This window comes from Sturnus vulgaris, chromosome 3 (assembly GCF_052056855.1).
Source record: "Sturnus vulgaris isolate bStuVul1 chromosome 3, bStuVul1.hap1, whole genome shotgun sequence".
Lineage (NCBI taxonomy): Eukaryota > Metazoa > Chordata > Aves > Passeriformes > Sturnidae > Sturnus > Sturnus vulgaris.
This window is the reverse complement of record NC_142245.1, coordinates 37,233,701-37,250,139: the sequence shown is the minus strand read 5'-3', so window position 1 is coordinate 37,250,139 and position 16,439 is coordinate 37,233,701. Positions and strand designations below refer to the sequence as shown.

The window sequence follows — 16,439 nt, the reverse complement described above, 5'->3', positions numbered from 1 at the left end:
GACAGTGATATAGCTGCTGGGTATCTTGTCTAAAGTAATTGTGGTTGGACTCAGACTTTGAACACTGTTAGCCGGATCTTTTTGCCAATAATGAGAAAATCACACCTATTCAAGTCTATTCAACTTGGCTCTGCCCAGCCAACTTGCAGTACTTCTCAGATCTTCTGTCCCTGCTCACAGTTGACTGCAAATGCATGCATAATCCCACGGTGTTTACAGTTGGAAAAGTGTAATTTCCTTAAACTATAAAAATCTTGTGCTCTTCAGGAAGCTGGGCAAGTTATGTGGATGGAAAGTCCTAGGATGGTCTTCAGTTGCTCCGTTAGACTAGAAAGAATTTCACTTAATGGAACATGATGATAAACTCTAGTGATTGCAAGTCCTGCTGTAAGAACATAGTGTAAAAGCAAAGTGGATTATTCTGTGCTAACTGGTTCAGTTGATGATCCCCAGCAGGTAGAGTCACAGGCCTAAAGCTACTGCTAAAGAGTAGGGGAAAAACTCAAAGTTCATGGAGCTGTTGTTTTACTGGATAGTGGTTGTGAAGGACTTGCTATGACAGGGTTATAGGGATCCACAGGACTAGCTGATGATTCAGGATAGGAAGTCCAGGAACATAACTGTCATCTTCAGCAGACATTACACTAGTTAACAGCAAACGAATTAAGGAGACTGCTCTGTTTACCAGAAAGTTGGAAGGGGCCACTGGAGGTCATCTAGTCCAACCTACCTGCTCAAGCAGGGTTCCCTAGAGCACATTACTTGGGCTTGTATCCAGTGTATCTCCAGCGAGGGAGACTCCACAATCTCTCTGGGCAATCTATTCCAGTGCTCAGTCACACAGACAGTAAAGATCTTTCTCATGTTCAGGTGGAGTTTCCTGTTCATCAGTTTCTGCCATTGCCTCCTGTCCTGCTGCTTGGCACCACTGAGCAGAGCCTGGCTCCATCCTCCTGGCACCTCCCTGCAGATACTCACAGACATTGATGAGCTCCCCTCTCAGTGCCTCTTCTCAAGGCTGAGCAGCCCCAGCTCCCCCAGCCTTTCCTTTTCAAGAGAGATGCTCCAGTGCCTCAATCAATCATCTCTGTAAGCCTCCACTGGAGCCACTCCAGCAGCTCCGTGTCTCTCTTGTCCTGAGGGGCCCAGAACTGGACTCAGCATTCCAGATGTGCCTCAGCAGGGCTGGGCAGAGGGGCAGGATCACCTCCTTTGACCTGCTGGCAATGCTCTTCCTAATGCACCCCAGGATCCCATTGGCCTTCTTGGCCACAGGTACACACTGATGGCTCGTAGATGGCTTCTTATCCACTAGGGCCCTCAGGTCCTTCTCCACAGAGCTGCTTTCCAGCAGGTCAGGACCCCAGCCTGTACTGGTGCCTGGAGCTATTCCTCCCAGGTGCAAGACTCTGCATTTCCTTTTGTGAAATTTCAGAAGGTTCCTCCCTGTCCATCTCTCCAGCCTGTCCAGGTCCTTCCAAAGGACTGCACAGCACTCTGAGGTATTGCCTATTCCTCCCAGCGTTGTGCCATCAGTGAACTTGCTGAGGAGGCATCTGCCCCTTCATCAGGTCATTGATGAACAAGTTAAACCATACTGGGCTCAATATTGAAGCTAGGAGGACACCACTGGTGACAGGCCTCCAACTAGACCCTGTGCTGCTGAGTGTGACCCTCTGGGACCTGCTGTTCAGCCAGTTCTCAGTCCACCATCCATTTGCTCAGACTGCTCTTCCTGAGCTTGCCTGTCAGGATGTTGTGAGAGACAATGTCATAGAAAAAAATTGTTAACCAAAAGCTATTTCTAAAGCATGCAATGACAAATGTTAGTTGCTTTGGAGTCCATGTAGCGTTTTATGCAATGACTCAAATTAAGTGTGTGGTATTGAATATGATAAAAAGGAGGAAGCACGCCTGCTTGGCTTGCAAACAGAAATTCAGTTGTCTAACTTTTTTCTTTTAATGTCATTAAATCCATTACTTTTAAATTAAGGAAAGAAAGATAATGGTTCTGAAATAGAGAGGACTATTGAAACAAACATGTCATTGTAGTGTATGAAGCTTTAAATTTAGAAATGGATAAAAGTTGATGAAAAGGCCATAAAACCAAAGCACAACTAAATAAACCCCCCAACTTTCAAACTATTTAGAGTCACTGTTTGAAGCCTTACATTTTCTGTGAATTTGTGTTTTCCTACCTACTTCAGTAAACTATATATGTCATAAGGTGAAGATACAAAACATAACAAATGAAAGCATACCAAAACTATTCTTTTTTATTAATTTCAGGTATGGCCTTCTGTTAGACAAGGTAACCTTCCAGAGAGCTTCATCAACCGATTTCCGACAGAGGTATGGGATTTTAGTATATTTTTTGGATACTGTATTAACGTATAAAACAAAATAACAACAACAACAATAAAACAAACAAACAAACCCCCAAAAAACTACTGACATTTAATATTTTTTGCAGGCATCTATAATCAAAAGGATGCTTTCAAGATCAGGAAGAATCACTGTATCTCATTTACTTGACTTCATTAAGTCTGCTGGTAAAGAGAAGGCACTTAAAAATTATTCTTGTTAAATGTCCTTTCACACCGTGTTTAAATCCAGAGTTCGATGAATTTATTAGAATTGATTAAGTGACAACAGATGTCAGAAGCAACAGCAAGACTTGGGGCGTGTCTTTTCTTTGGCCTCATCACCATTCTTGTCTGCCAGCTGCAACGAGGACAGGGTACTTCTGCAAGAAATCACATGCAATTTTTACCTGGAAACATGGGTTGTGGATGAGCTGGACTGTCTTGTAAAATAAGTAATAGAAACTAGTCCTTTTGCCCCCGAAGATTATGTTGATGTGCTAAAGTGCTAACTGGGCTGTGGCAAATCCCTGCATGTGCTGCATCCATTATCCCTTATGGTTATCTGTTGCTTTCTGTGGAAGAAGTGCTGTTTGGTGGTATGTGACACAAACCTTTCTGATTTGTTCAGTGATACTGTTACTAATTAATGTAGAAATTTGGTAAAAAAGATACTAGGAATAGATGAATGTTATTCTTCACTGAATTTCTGTACTTTAAGGTGCGTTTTCTTATCACTTCACAGCTGCTGCTGACGTAGCACCTTCAGTGCTCTAGAACTTAAACCTGTAAAATGAGGATTTCTTAAGAATTTGAATGTTAAACATTCCGCTTCTAGGAAATCTAATTTAGAACAAATCTCAGTTTTTGAAAACTTTCAAATTTTGATGGTTGTCTTTTTTGAAAAGAAACATTTAAGGTGCTATCAATACAGGGAAATTCTCCCAATTGCCTCAGTAATAACAATTTGAAATCCTAGGCTGAGAGAGCACCTTAAATATTCCCATGCTTCTAGGTTTTAGTCCATTATTGTAATACTGAGGCACGCCTAACCCTTAATAACTGTACTGAGTACCTCTGGTGTGCCCACTGCCAGCCCCACAAAAGGGAACAGCAGGTTCTCTGCTACTCTTGATTTAGATCCTTCAGAGTTCAGCCTTGCCTGAACTCGAAGTACTGTGTGTGGTGTGGGGAGCAGGGTGAAAAGACAGGCACATTGGACCTTCAGGTGCTTGTCTTTGAGCTCTATTTCGTCAAACTGTTCATTGATGTAGGGTCAACATAACTCCATAAGGGAAAATGAGCAGAGATTTCTAAGCAAAAAAATAGGTAATATATGAAATACTGTAATGTGGGTGACTGCTCTAAAAGAAGTAATACAAATGAAAGTATTCATATTCTTAGGGAAATTACTGATGTTCTGGTGGAAGTAGTTGTTGCTAAATAAGAATATGATTGTATGTATTTTGTAAGGCCTTACACTGCTTTCTTTTTTTCTCTTTATCATAAATCACATATATAGAATCATAGAATGGTTTGGGTTGGAAGGGACCTTAAAGATCAAACCCCCTGCCCTTGTCAGGGGCACTTTCCAGTAGATTATATTACTCAAGGCCTTGTTCAACCTGGCTTTGAACGCTGCCTGCGACGAGGTATTCACAGCTTCTCTGGGAAACCTGTTCCAGTGCTTCACCACCTTCACAGTAAAGAATTTCTTCCTAGTATCTAATCTCAGCCTTTCATTTCAAAGCCATTCGCCCTTGTCCTGTCACAACATGCCCTTGGAAAAAGCCTCCCTCCAGCGCTCTTGGCATCCCACTTTAGGTACTTCAAAGGCTGCTCTAAGGTCTCCCCAGAGCCTTCTCTTCTCCAAGCTGAACAACTCCAACTAAAGTAACTCCATTTGCCAGTTCTCTCAAGACCAGTGGATGCATGTCAGCAGGTTTCATGGACTGACTTGTGTACCTCTAGGTTCAAATTTTCTTGAATCTGATCTTCTCCCTGATTATCCCTGGCCAGATTGAATTCCATCAGGGCTTTATGCTTTCCTAACCTTATCCTTGACTGGAATTCATAAAGTATTTCGCTACTCTAGACTAATTAGTATTTCTTTGCAGTGGTCAATTATATATCCTTACAGAAAAAATACTATTATTTCTGCTTTCTCTTTAATCTGTTGGGATAAAATTAACATGTAGTTGGACTTGATGATCTTAAAGGTCTCTTTCAGCCTAAACAATTCTATGAAACTATTCATAATAGGAAAATTGGTATGTGACAATCTTTTGGCTGCATTTCCTTTACAGTTTTTGGACAGAGTGAAATAATATCATTAGCAATAGTATCACTAGAAATAGTATCTTGCTGTTAAGTAATACTGAGTTTGTCTCAGTAGTTTTTGATACATTTTCTCTGCATAGTATTTGTATACTTCAGCATTAACTTTTTATAAATGGTTATAGTAGTGACTGCTGTTGAAAAAAGGGTCTAAATTATAAAAGGTGAATTAAAATATATTTTTATGTAAAAAAAATGAGAACCCACCATCATGATCCAATTCTATTTAATTATGGAAAATATGCACTTTTATGTACAACAAAATAATGTCACTGTCATGTTTCACAAGCTTTCCCCCCCCCAAATTTAAGATAGTAAGCAAAACCAGGTATTTAGGCATCTCTCTAAAGATGAATAAGCCCTGTTTAACACATTATGCAATAAAGTGATTAGCCAATATTTATGTCTTTACTCATAGTTGAATTTTTATTACCAGTTGGGCAGTGAATAAACAAAGATGTGAAAGACTCAACCTACCTCCCAATTATGTTACTTCAATTACAAATACCAAATTTTAATTCCTATTAAATTATGCATCAAACAGAAAATATGAATTTAACTTGTCAACTTCAACTCTTCTTCTGCATACTTTGGTATGAATTCTTGAGTATGGCACAGCTTAGAGCCTTTTAAAAGATACTCTGAATTATACATACTTATCAGGGCTCCTTCCCTTAGACTGGCTTCAGTCATGATCTGCAGCACTGTCTCCAGGACAGTTTGAAGATAAATCTTCAGAGTCTACAGGATAAGCAGAAAAAGAAAGAGTAAATTCAGCTCAAGGAAGGAAAAAGTGGTTGCTAGAAATATTTCTAGAATCCATGTAGAACAGATGAAAAATAATTCAAAGTTTTACACGTTAGTAACTCTCAAATTTGTTTTAAAACAGTGAATACAAATTCTACTCTCTTTGGTGCTGTGAAACTGGATGTTCTAATTGTTTCAGAAACACCTGCCAGCTTTTGCAGCTTTTATGGTATTGGTTTTAATATCTGAATTATGTTTTCTCAGAACTAATGAGATTATAATATAAATTCAAATAAATGTCAGTATGGTTGACTGTCATTTGTTGTGTGTGGATTTTTTTGTTTGGTTGGTTTTGGTTTTTCTGCATATAAACCTAGAAACTGGGTAACAATCACAATAACAATATGGACAAAGCTTTATGCAAAAACCAGCAGCCTGGAAGGTAAATTTGCTATGTAGATTTGGAAGCTGCAGTAAGAGAAACACAAAAGATATATTCTATAGCTTGAGTCTAGCTGCATACAAAAGCTTGGTTCACTCTCACCTTCATAGGTTGTTCCACACCAAATGCAATAGAAGTGTTCCTCTCTCAAATAGGCCGTCAGGATGAGCAGCTTTTCTGATACCTAGAGATATTGACAGGTATGTGGTGACCTGGGGCTCACATGACATAGACCACTTTGAGCTACTGGTTTGCTAAATTAAAGTGTTTAACCTAATGCTATGGAAAAGCTACACAAGACTAGCTCAATAAGACAGGAAGTTTCCCACATTTGTAGAATAGTGCACAGGAATTCATGATCCCTGGAAAGTTAATGGCTGTTGTTTGCTTATCCTTCTTTCCAGCTAAGAAACCTGCTCTGAAGAGAGAGGGGTAAAAATATTACTCAGCTATCTGATTTCATACATATGGTATCTCTTGTGGATTTTCTCACAACTAATCTCTGCCAATCAAACACATAAGGCTAACAACAGCTGTCTAATCTAGTTCTTAAAAATATGCATTTCCAATGTCCATCTTGAGATAATCTGTGAAGCACTTTCATAAATTAATTAGTGACTCTAAATTTCAACCTCAGACATGAGATGAGGCACCCAAAATTAAAACTCAGAAGCAAATAACTGTGATCTTGTGTATCTTGGCTAAGGCACAAAAATGTTTAGAATTTAATTTCTAGGCTACTTTTTTCAAAGATCAGCCTCAAAACAGCTAAGCAATGAATCAGTGGTTTAATGTTCTATATTTTACCATGTAGTTCCTATAGAAGTCACTGCTCTGGGATTACAAAGAGGCCTTTCACTACAGTATGGGAAACATGTATGTGTACATCCTTTATACATGTATGTATACATACATATTGTTTCAAGGAATATTAAATGTAATTTTGAATTAAGCAATTCAGTTGAAGAGCTTACACTTAAGTCTGAGCTTGTGCATTCATCTTCCTTGTCTTCCTCATCCTTTTTGACTTCCTCTTCAGGTTCTATCCAAAACCAAGTCTCCTTGGGAACATGAATATCCTTAAATAACAAGGGATTTAAATGGAAGTTATCTGTTTTTTTAAGTTTTCTTGTAAGATGCTGGATAAAACTAATTTCTAGGAAGTGAGCTGTCAGCCTTTAACATTTGCATGTATACTATAACCAAGAATTACTAAAGCTGTAGGTAAGTCCACAAGGAGTATTCACTTTTCTTTTTAAACAGTGGAATGCATGCCAATGCTAACACCTAGTTCTATTTCATCTATGTTTGGTATGTGCAAGGCTACACAGCAACATAATCTCATACCAAGCCAGTGAGCAGATAGCCTTGTTTATCAGTTGAAGGCATGCTGCCCCAACTTATTTTATCAAGAGATCGCACAGTGCTTCCTAATTCACCTCAGGTCAAGTTAAAGAAGAAAAATAAACAAGGATGATCTAAGCTTAGTTCAGCTGACTTCATTTGAAGCAAAGTAAATAGTATTGAACAATCTCAGTAGAATTGTGAGGTGGTATTAATCCCCACCTGGTTAATAGATGGAAAAAAAAACTTGAAGTTTTTCAGTGGCAAAAATTCCTAGTAGTTCATTGCTACTGCCCATGTTATTCCTGGCAAATGGAAGGTACTTAGTTTTGTGTGGGTTTTTTTTATTTGTTTTTCAATGCTACTTTGGTGAATCTGCTGATTCCCTCAATGCTGATCCCCATTCTTGGAGATACTCAAGATTTGCCTGGTCCTGGACAACCTGCTTGAAGTGACTCTGCTTGAGGAGGAAGGCTGAACAAGATGACTTCCAGAGTCCATTCCCAATATCAATCACTGTGTGATGATGTTACTCCCACACCTGAAGCAAACAGCACCATTATTGAGGATTGGCCTGATACTGGCAACTGGAAGATAAGCAAACAGCTCAGCAGTAACCACAAGAATGCAGAAGCAAAAACACAGGTCCTCATGTAAGTTACCATGAGGTTGGTGTGCACCTTCCACTATTTTAATGGTACAAACATAGACGCTAAAGTATTTTAAGAGGACTGAAATGTTGCTGAATGTTAAAGACTTTAAGCTAGTTACTCCACAATTTTAGAGAACGTCCAAGAACTGAAGCACTGCATTGTAGCCTGTGTCTCTAACCTCTGTGTCTTCCTTCCATCCCCCCCAGAAACCCCCCCAGGTCTCACTTTTTGCATATCTAATTGCTGGCAGGCCCTCTGGCTTTTTCGCAGGTCCCCTTCCATCTTACGTTCTTCTTGTTTGGTTTTGAATCTTATTCTGTTAAGAACAAGCAGACACACAGTGATAGATGCACTACAGTCCACAGCTTTACAAAACCTGAAAATCTAAGATTATATTCCGACTAATTTTTTCAGACCTGAACAATATTGAAGTTAAGAAGTCATTATGACACTGTGGTAGCACACTTTTATGTCTTGGGAATTATACCTTCAAGATACCTTTTTAACCACACTACACTGTTTCTTCATCAGGTTTTCCTAAGACATAAAAAAGTGGTTCACTAAACATCTGGAAAAGATACAGCCTTTCCTGAGCTTCTCCATTATTACAAGCAAATCAGGAGAAAACCAAAACAACACAATCTCTAAAAATATACCCTGACTATTAAAACCATTGTACCAACACTGCTCAGGGCTATCTGTGGATTTTACATTTCAAAGTAAATAAACAAAAGCTGCATATGACTTGAGAAAAGTTAGTATGTATACTGTTACCATTATTAACAACTACGAAACTAAATGGTGCAGCACATGTTTTTAGCATTAGTGTTCATCTACTTTTGCTTTAGAACTGAGAAACAATTACACTATAACTCTCACCTTCCATTCAAAATATTCAAAAATAGTAGCACATTAAAAGAATAACTAAACCTCAAGCATAAAAAGAATTGCTATTTAGACATTGCTTGGAATATCAGTTGTATGACTTTACCTGAACTGATCTGCAGCTTGTTCATTTGCTTGTTTCTTCATATGGAGTTTTTGTCTATAGTTTTCCAGTTTTTCTTCAGCTTTTCGCTTTTTTAATTCCTCATGACCAAGCCCACTTCTGCCTATGTAAGTTCAAAAGACGAATGTGAGCAGTTGAGAGGCTCTGATATCCCACTAAATAAATCAGAAAGCACCACAAACCTGTTTTTATGTTCAGAGGAATAGGTTCAACAATGCCTTCTCCTGTGAGAAAAAAAAGAAGGCAATTAAAAAAACCGAGTTTTTCCTCAAACAATGATTTGTGCAGTATATTTGAGTCGGCAAGCTGTTTTTGCCATTATTGTGATTTTTTTGCTCGGAAGTTGAAAACTTCCCAATTAATATACATTTAGTGTGCTACAAATGACACAGCTGTACTGGAAACTCCCTCTCTTTTTTGGCTTCTCTGCTGAAATCCTATGGACTTTTTTCATGACAGGACCAAAGGGAAAGAAAAGGTGTTGACATGACAGGTGTAACATGCCTGTGATGAAGGCTGCTTTGTTACTGCCTTCTGGAGCATTTTCATTCTGCAGTCTCACAACAACGATGAAGAATAAAAAGAATCTGTCTGGGCCAGTTCACTGTGATTGTCTGCCAGAGACACTGAGCTGGCACAGCAGTTATTAATTCCTTGTTCTACTGATTTTATGTCATCTATTAAGGCTTCATAAAGGTAGGCCAGTGTGCTCTGTTACCTTTTCAAAATCCAACTATAAATTTCAAGAGAGTCTGATGTTTTCTTGAACACTATTAGCATTGCAATACCATCAAAACGTCCTTAATGCAATTCCTGTAGGTATGCACATATGCAAGTGCATTTATTGAGCTGCAAGTGCTGCTCTTCCCTTGCATCCCTCAATAGCCTGTACTATTTTTACTTCAGTTTTAGCGATTTGCTCTCTTAATTTGTTCTGTCACAGCACCTTCACAGTTCTGTAATGCTATGGCTCTCCAAGAGGCACTTACTGACCTGTCAACAAATGAAGTAACAGCTGCAGTCTGTAAAATATTAACGTATAGCTGAATACAGACACACACTTTTCGAGAGTGACAAACTTACCACTTTTGCCAAGGGCCTGGCCGCTCTTGTAGCCCATCTTCTGGAGCAAAGCAAAGCCTTTGTTCTCGTTGCCCAATGCACTTTTCAGTACCAAGTCACGTCTCTCTTTTTCTTCTTCTTTTATGCTTTTTTGTCTGTTCTTCTCATTGGCTTCTTTTTGCTTTTCTTCTTTCTGAATAGCTTCCTTCACCCGCCTCACCATGGGCAAGCCTGGCCTTACATCCTGTCTGCGAGTCAGTAATTCCAGTAAACATTTTTAGCATTTTTTTAAACGGATTTACTTAAGAGAGGTGAAAAAAATGAACTACCTACTTACTTAATAAATAAATCAGACATATAGTCTTCCTCTTCCTCCATGCTTAGTACGCCTCTATGCCGACGCCTCTCCTATGGACACCGTCAGCGCGGGTTACCGAGCATTTTATTTCTCCGCGCGTCCGCTGCGAGGCGGAGGATGGAGGGACGAAAACACCCGAACCCGCCGGGCCGGGCTGCCCGGGGCACCCGCGCCCGCCTCCAAGCCCACAGCGCGTCTTTTTGGGCTCCGCCACCGCCGACCACCGGCAGCCGCGACACCGCTCCACGCCCGGGAGCCGGGCCGAGCTGCAGCCAGTCCCGGGAGCAGGGACAGCAGCGGGAGCAGCCCGGGAACCGCGCACGCCCCGGGCCCGGCCCGGCCGCACCGCGGCGCCTGCGCGGGGCCGCCCCCGCCCGCCGGCGCCTGCGCCGCTCCCGCTTCCTGCTGCGCGGCCGCGGTGCCTCCGCGCTACCGGGCTGCGACCGGGCCGGGCTTGGGACAACGCCGTCGCGTCCCCCCCTCAACATCCCTGCACACCCGCCGGACCTGGGCACGGCGGGGGCTGAAGCGGCCGAGCCCGCCGGTGATGGTGGCGCGGCCGGGGGCGAGCGCGGCGCAGCGCGCCCACGCCTGTCCCTGACCGTGACCGGCCCCGGGGCCGCGGTGTCGCGCCTGGTGCAGCCGGAGCTGGCGGGACGCGACCGCCGCACGGGAGGAGCGTAAGTGACCGTGAGCGGCCCGGCCCGGGGGCAGGGTCCGCGCTGCCCGCGGCGTTGGCGGCGTGCGGGGTCGGTGTGTGTGCGGGGCTGCGCGCTCGGAGGGCGGCGGGCAGCGCTCCCTCGGCAGCGTCTCCTCAGCGGCATTGCCCGAGCATCGTCCCCTGACGGCCGGCGCTGCACCGCGGCAGTGCCTCCTCCGAAGGGGAACCAGGCATGATGCCCTGAGAGCTCCTACAGCTTATTAAAGTCGCCGATGCAGGCAAGGGGACGTAGGCGTGAAAACCTTTTCACCTGATGGAGTCCTTCAGGGATGTGTGACTTCGCCTAAACTTGCCTGTTTCCCGGCTTCATCACCCCACTGAAGTGCACGCGTGATGGAGTGCAAATAGATGATTTAGGCATAGGAAAACAGCAGGGGAATAGAAAGGAATTTTAGTACATCTGAACGTTTTCTTATCTGTATAATGCTCCAACATACCTCACTGGCTGCTGGTTGACTTTGATCGGCTTTGGCTGTGCATCATGTGGGAGATCACAGTGTGTTTATTTCCTGTACCATGCACAGCAAGACCCAGTCCTGACCAGGATCGGTAGAACTCGGTAGGCTTTTCACTGCTTTTTGGAGCAAATCTTTGGCCAGTGTAAATGAGCTTTGGATTGTCTAAGCGAGTAGCTCTGCGTTTGACTCTTCAGTTAGCTGAATATTTGTGTAATTGTTCTTGTGTCTGATGCCTTGTGCTTCACCAGCACAGCTGAATGTATGTGCAGGTTCGGTTGCTTAGAGCTTGTGTTTCCTACATTTTAGATGAAGCGGTACGGGAGTGTGGGGAAGGTGCGAAAGGTGTCCAAGGCTCTTATGGGCAGGGGCAAATGAAACCTTTTATGTGGGGATGAAAAGAAATAACGAGCTGTGCTGTCCAACAGTACTTATGGTATGTATGTGCTGTGTGGGTGTGACAAGCAGTGCAGATCTCTGGGATGATATCCAAAGAATCACAGTGCCATCATTCATTGCATCTCTGCTCTCGAGTAAAGGTGTTTTGAGGTGATGTGTCAGAGTTATTGACTGGCAATGCTTTCTTAGTTCTTTATAAATGTAAATAAAAAACCGAAAAAAGCCGACAGAAAATGTCTTTGGAGGAGTTAGGGAGGGCTGTGTGTGCTTCCATATGTGGCTCTTCCACCTTTGCTGGAACAGTATGCATTTCAAAATAAGCCAAGTGCTGAAGTACAGGGAACAACCGTAGAATTAAAGAAGACATTGTGATGCTTTCGTTTTATCAGGACCAAATCAGTAAGGTGATTTAGAACTATAATACAATATTAATATGTCACCTTACTAATGTCTCATTTGGGGACTGTTTAAAAAAAAGTCAGTTGAAGTCACTTCATTTGACTTTTAAGAATTTTTTGAGTTTGACCATGGATGAGGAAGCAGCTGTGAGCTCTTGAGAGCACAAGTGGAGCAGTGCAGCTGTCAAAAGATGATGCCTGTTGAAAGCTGATGTCTTACATAATACTCTGTAGTTGTGTTGCTTTCTCTGTTTTGCCTGAGATCCTAGTTTCAACATTGCTGTATTCAGGTTTTGGGGTTGGGTTGCTTTTTGGGTTTCTTTTTGCTAAAGGTGATTGATTTTATGTTATGATTTTTGGTAAATTTTGTGGTTTTTTTCTTCTGTGAGCTCTGCATTGAATAGCTACACTTTTTTTCAGGTGGCTTGCTAGGATAAAGTAGGCAGAGTGTTTGCTTATACTGAGTATGCTTTTGATAGAGTTTTGATGCCCATTGATTGAGCAGGATCACCAGTGTTCCATCTGCAGGATTTTGCCAGCTGGGGAGACCTGCAGTAGTTTGGCTGCTGCTTGTGTCCTAGGCTGTCACCCCTAAGGCTTGCTGGATTTCAGGGTCCTTACTTGTCCAGCACTTAAAGCAAGACTAGTGGGATCAGGGAAATCTTAGGTCAGTGCTGCCAAATCCTATCACTGTTCCTGCTTCTCCCAAACTTGCATTGGCTGGAAATTCCTACTTGTGGTAGGATCATCTCAGATTGTCTGTTGAAGGGTGTTGAGAAGGGGGCCAGGTTCATGCCCCAGCTTTGGGAGTGCACTCCTGGGTTTTGACTTGCAACAATCCTTTTTGTCTTTCATGTAAGTGGAGACAGTGAGGTGATTCCTTTACCTTCTTTAAACAGGGACTTTGGTATATTTTTCTTGGCTGAGAGTTTGCGCTCTGGAATTGCCTGTAGGTGCTCTTTTTACAATTAACAGCTCTGTTCTCTGAAATACTAATGAATGGACTCAGTTTGTAAATATGTGAATAGCTTTTATGTGGGACTATATAGCTAAGACAAGTCTAAGCAAGCTGAATATTTTAATTTGATTTTCAAAGCTATGTACTGTACTTTATACTAATATTTACATTTTTATTTTAGAGCTTCTACACAACTTTGCAATAGAATTGCAATTTGACCCATTATGGAGCTGGCTCATAGTTTGTTACTGAACGAGGAAGCATTAGCTCAAATCACAGAAGCAAAGAGACCAGTTTTTATCTTTGAATGGTTGAGATTTTTGGATAAAGTGCTCGTAGCTGCCAACAAGGTAATTTAATAGGCTTTTTTTTCCCCCTTCTTTCTAAAAAAACTTTCTAAAAAGCATTTGTAGTAATTTCATGCCAGAGAAAGTTAACAGGTAATGGCTAGTTGGTACCTATGTGGTTCCAGATTCAGCCTGAAGAGTCTCTGTGCTTATTTGTAGATTTTTAGTGTTTAATTGTAGGCAGTCAATGTGGGCAGCTAGTAAGTACTTTTAAAAAGTAAAAATTAAATAGGACAGCAGCGAATTCTGAGCATTTAGCATCAGTCTCTGCTGTTGTTCAATGTATCTCATGTCTCTCTGAGACAAGCAATTTGCTGAGGTACATACAGTTGGGAGTGGCATAAGGTTTACTTCCATTTCTTGTAGATTTTTCTGGGTGTTAGAAGCAACACAGAGGATTAAACTACTTTTCTTATTTATTTTTGGCTTCTTAACAGACAGATGTCAAGGAAAAACAGAAGAAACTTGTAGAACAGCTAACAGGACTCATCAGCAGTTCCCCTGGACCACCCACACGGAAGCTGCTTGCAAAAAATCTCGCTGCTCTCTACAGCATTGGAGACACATTTACTGTTTTTCAGACACTTGACAAGTGTAATGACATCATCAAGAGCAAAGATGATACTGCAGCCTACCTGCCCACAAAACTGTATGTTTTGGGGAAAGGGGAATGGTTTTTAAGCCAAATGGTCCTGGATATTATAGAAGAATCTGCCTATATATGGGCATGCTATGTTTACTTTACATTTTATTAAATATTTTATATTTACTTTTATATTTTGTGTGCTTGTTTGGAGTTATATATGCTTGATATAGATAGCTGAGAAGAGCACTGGATTGAGACTGTGCAGGGCAGAACTCAAAGGTGACACAGACATGTCTATGTGAATGTGAAATGGTTTTCTCTAGGCAAAGTACTATGTTAGGACTCTTCACCTGCTTATGTTATGGAGAGAATAACAGTTAATGAAGGCATTCCACCAGTGGAATTAGTGCTGACTATGCTCAGGTACCCCATTAAAGGTGGAACCTGCAGATTGTCAAACCAGTGTTATCTGTGCCAAGAGAATTGGAACCAAATATTCAGGGTTTTTTTTCCCATCAAACGTTGACTTTTCTATTCCCCTACCATGCTAAGCTGCACAGGTCTCTCAAGCAGAGTCTGTGCATGTGGAAATGTGTGTGCATGGATGTGTGATCCAGTTTATCTTTAGTCATAGGAGCAGTCCCATTGGTAGGAATTTGGTTAAATGCCACAAACAACTTCCACTGAAATTGGTTTTGGTACTTTCCCATTTACTGCTTCATATGTTCATGGTGTCTAGTGAACCCAAATTTAGTTTTGTCTTCAGACACTATGACAACAATAGGATTTGACAATAAAATCTGAAATAGTCACGGTGCAGATAATGTCCTATTATTTCTAGGTCTTGCAGCTGTTTGAGAAACTTGTATAAGCAGAAGTGTTTTCTACTCTAATATACTCTGAGATTTATGCTACCAAGTCATAGTCCAGAAGGCTTTTTAATGGACACATGCCCATTAAGGGGAGGCTGCAAGGAGTTTGTGATATAACTTGGCTAAAAAACTGTTTAGCCAGCAAGTACAGATTTTTTAAAAAAGCCTCAGTCCTTTGTGATGAAAAAGTGCATATTTTCTGGAGATGCTTCTGTGACTGTCCTGGAGCAGTTTTTATATATAACTGAAATGTAGTGATAACTAAATATTTCTAATCTCAAATGGCAGAGCAAGAAAAACATGTAAATAACTGTTTACAAATCCAGAGATGTTACAGTGCCTGTAAATTTTCTTGTGTTATGTAATAATTTCTGCATTTTAAGTTCTTAGTCTTGAAAAAACTCCGTACTTTGGTATCTCTAAAAATGTGTCAGATTGCATTACAGTCTATCATTCAGCCTATCTTGTTTTCTCCAGGATTTTTCACTCTATGTGTCAATCCTGTAGTAATACCTTTTCAAATACATTTGTATTCTTAAAAGCTGGTAACTTTTCTGTTGCTTTTTTTTGGTAAGCAAAAAAATTATTTAAATGGACCGTGTTAAACAGCCAGTATAAGTAGTGGATAGCAAATAGATTTTTATTTATCAGTGTTGATTAGAACATACATTTCTATTTAACTATTTGTTTTCATTTGGATGATACATTAATATGTGTACTTTTTTTCTGTGTTTTCTCATAGGGCTGCTGTGGCATGTGTTGGAGCATTTTATGAAAAAATGGGCAGAATGCTGGGTAGTTCTTTCCCAGAAACTGTGAATAATCTGTTAAAGTCTCTGAAAAGTGCAGAGGTAAGTTTCAGTTTACTTATGTGGTCTTAATTCCATTTTAAACTGAAACCTGCTTCATCCAGAGGTGTTTGCCAAATTGCCTAGATTGTTTTTCTTCTGTACTGAAGGATGCAAATCACTTACCTAGCTATTTTCAAGTCTACTGCAGAGTTTAGACTTTATCATGTGAGTATTGTAATAGTTGCTGTGTAGTGGCATCAGTAACTAAAATTCAGAAATGACTGTGTCTGTAATTTCTAATTATTGTGTTAGGATTTTGCCCGTGTACTCTGAATAAACATTCAATTGTTAATAATAAATACTTAACTTTTGCAGAGAAGTTGTTACTCTGCATATGAGCAGAATACATTGTGCCCTGGAAAGAGAGGGTGTGTCATAATACTGAGAGAATGTATCTTGGGCTGTCAGTGGGTCTGATTTTATGCAAATAGCTCTTTTGGAACAAGTTGGAGTACCGACTATGTGGATCTTGTAGTGGCAGTTGTTTCCTTCAGCTGTGTTGTTGTATATGTGTGATTATTTATTTATTTGTTTTTA

General features: G+C 40.9%; 3 protein-coding genes across 3 annotated transcripts in view; 2 read left to right on the top strand and 1 right to left on the bottom strand.

The window, feature by feature from the left end:
- LOC148224282 (membrane-associated tyrosine- and threonine-specific cdc2-inhibitory kinase-like) overlaps positions 1-5,765 on the top strand; it is a 7,398-nt gene extending 1,633 nt beyond the window's left edge. The window contains exons 3-4 of the mRNA XM_088161366.1: positions 2,290-2,352; positions 2,474-5,765. Coding sequence (XP_088017492.1) covers positions 2,290-2,352; positions 2,474-2,587 — 177 coding nt within the window. The 3' untranslated portion in view covers positions 2,588-5,765. The remainder of the gene's footprint in view (positions 1-2,289; positions 2,353-2,473) is intronic.
- GPATCH11 (G-patch domain containing 11) lies at positions 2,256-10,667 on the bottom strand. Its single transcript, XM_014876637.2, has 9 exons — positions 10,295-10,667; positions 9,979-10,205; positions 9,078-9,119; positions 8,878-8,998; positions 8,112-8,202; positions 6,864-6,968; positions 5,992-6,073; positions 5,357-5,441; positions 2,256-2,746 (listed from the first exon to the last, which is right to left on the bottom strand). Exons 1-8 carry the CDS (start codon positions 10,333-10,335, stop codon positions 5,386-5,388), a joined length of 765 nt encoding a protein of 254 aa, XP_014732123.1. The 5' UTR covers positions 10,336-10,667; the 3' UTR covers positions 2,256-2,746; positions 5,357-5,385.
- A 202-nt stretch (positions 10,668-10,869) lies between these two features.
- Positions 10,870-16,439, top strand: part of HEATR5B (HEAT repeat containing 5B) — a 55,697-nt gene continuing 50,127 nt past the window's right edge. Inside the window, exons 1-4 of the mRNA XM_014876675.2 lie at positions 10,870-10,995; positions 13,428-13,596; positions 14,031-14,242; positions 15,794-15,902. Of these exons, the coding sequence (XP_014732161.1) occupies positions 13,471-13,596; positions 14,031-14,242; positions 15,794-15,902 (447 nt within the window). The 5' untranslated portion in view covers positions 10,870-10,995; positions 13,428-13,470. The remainder of the gene's footprint in view (positions 10,996-13,427; positions 13,597-14,030; positions 14,243-15,793; positions 15,903-16,439) is intronic.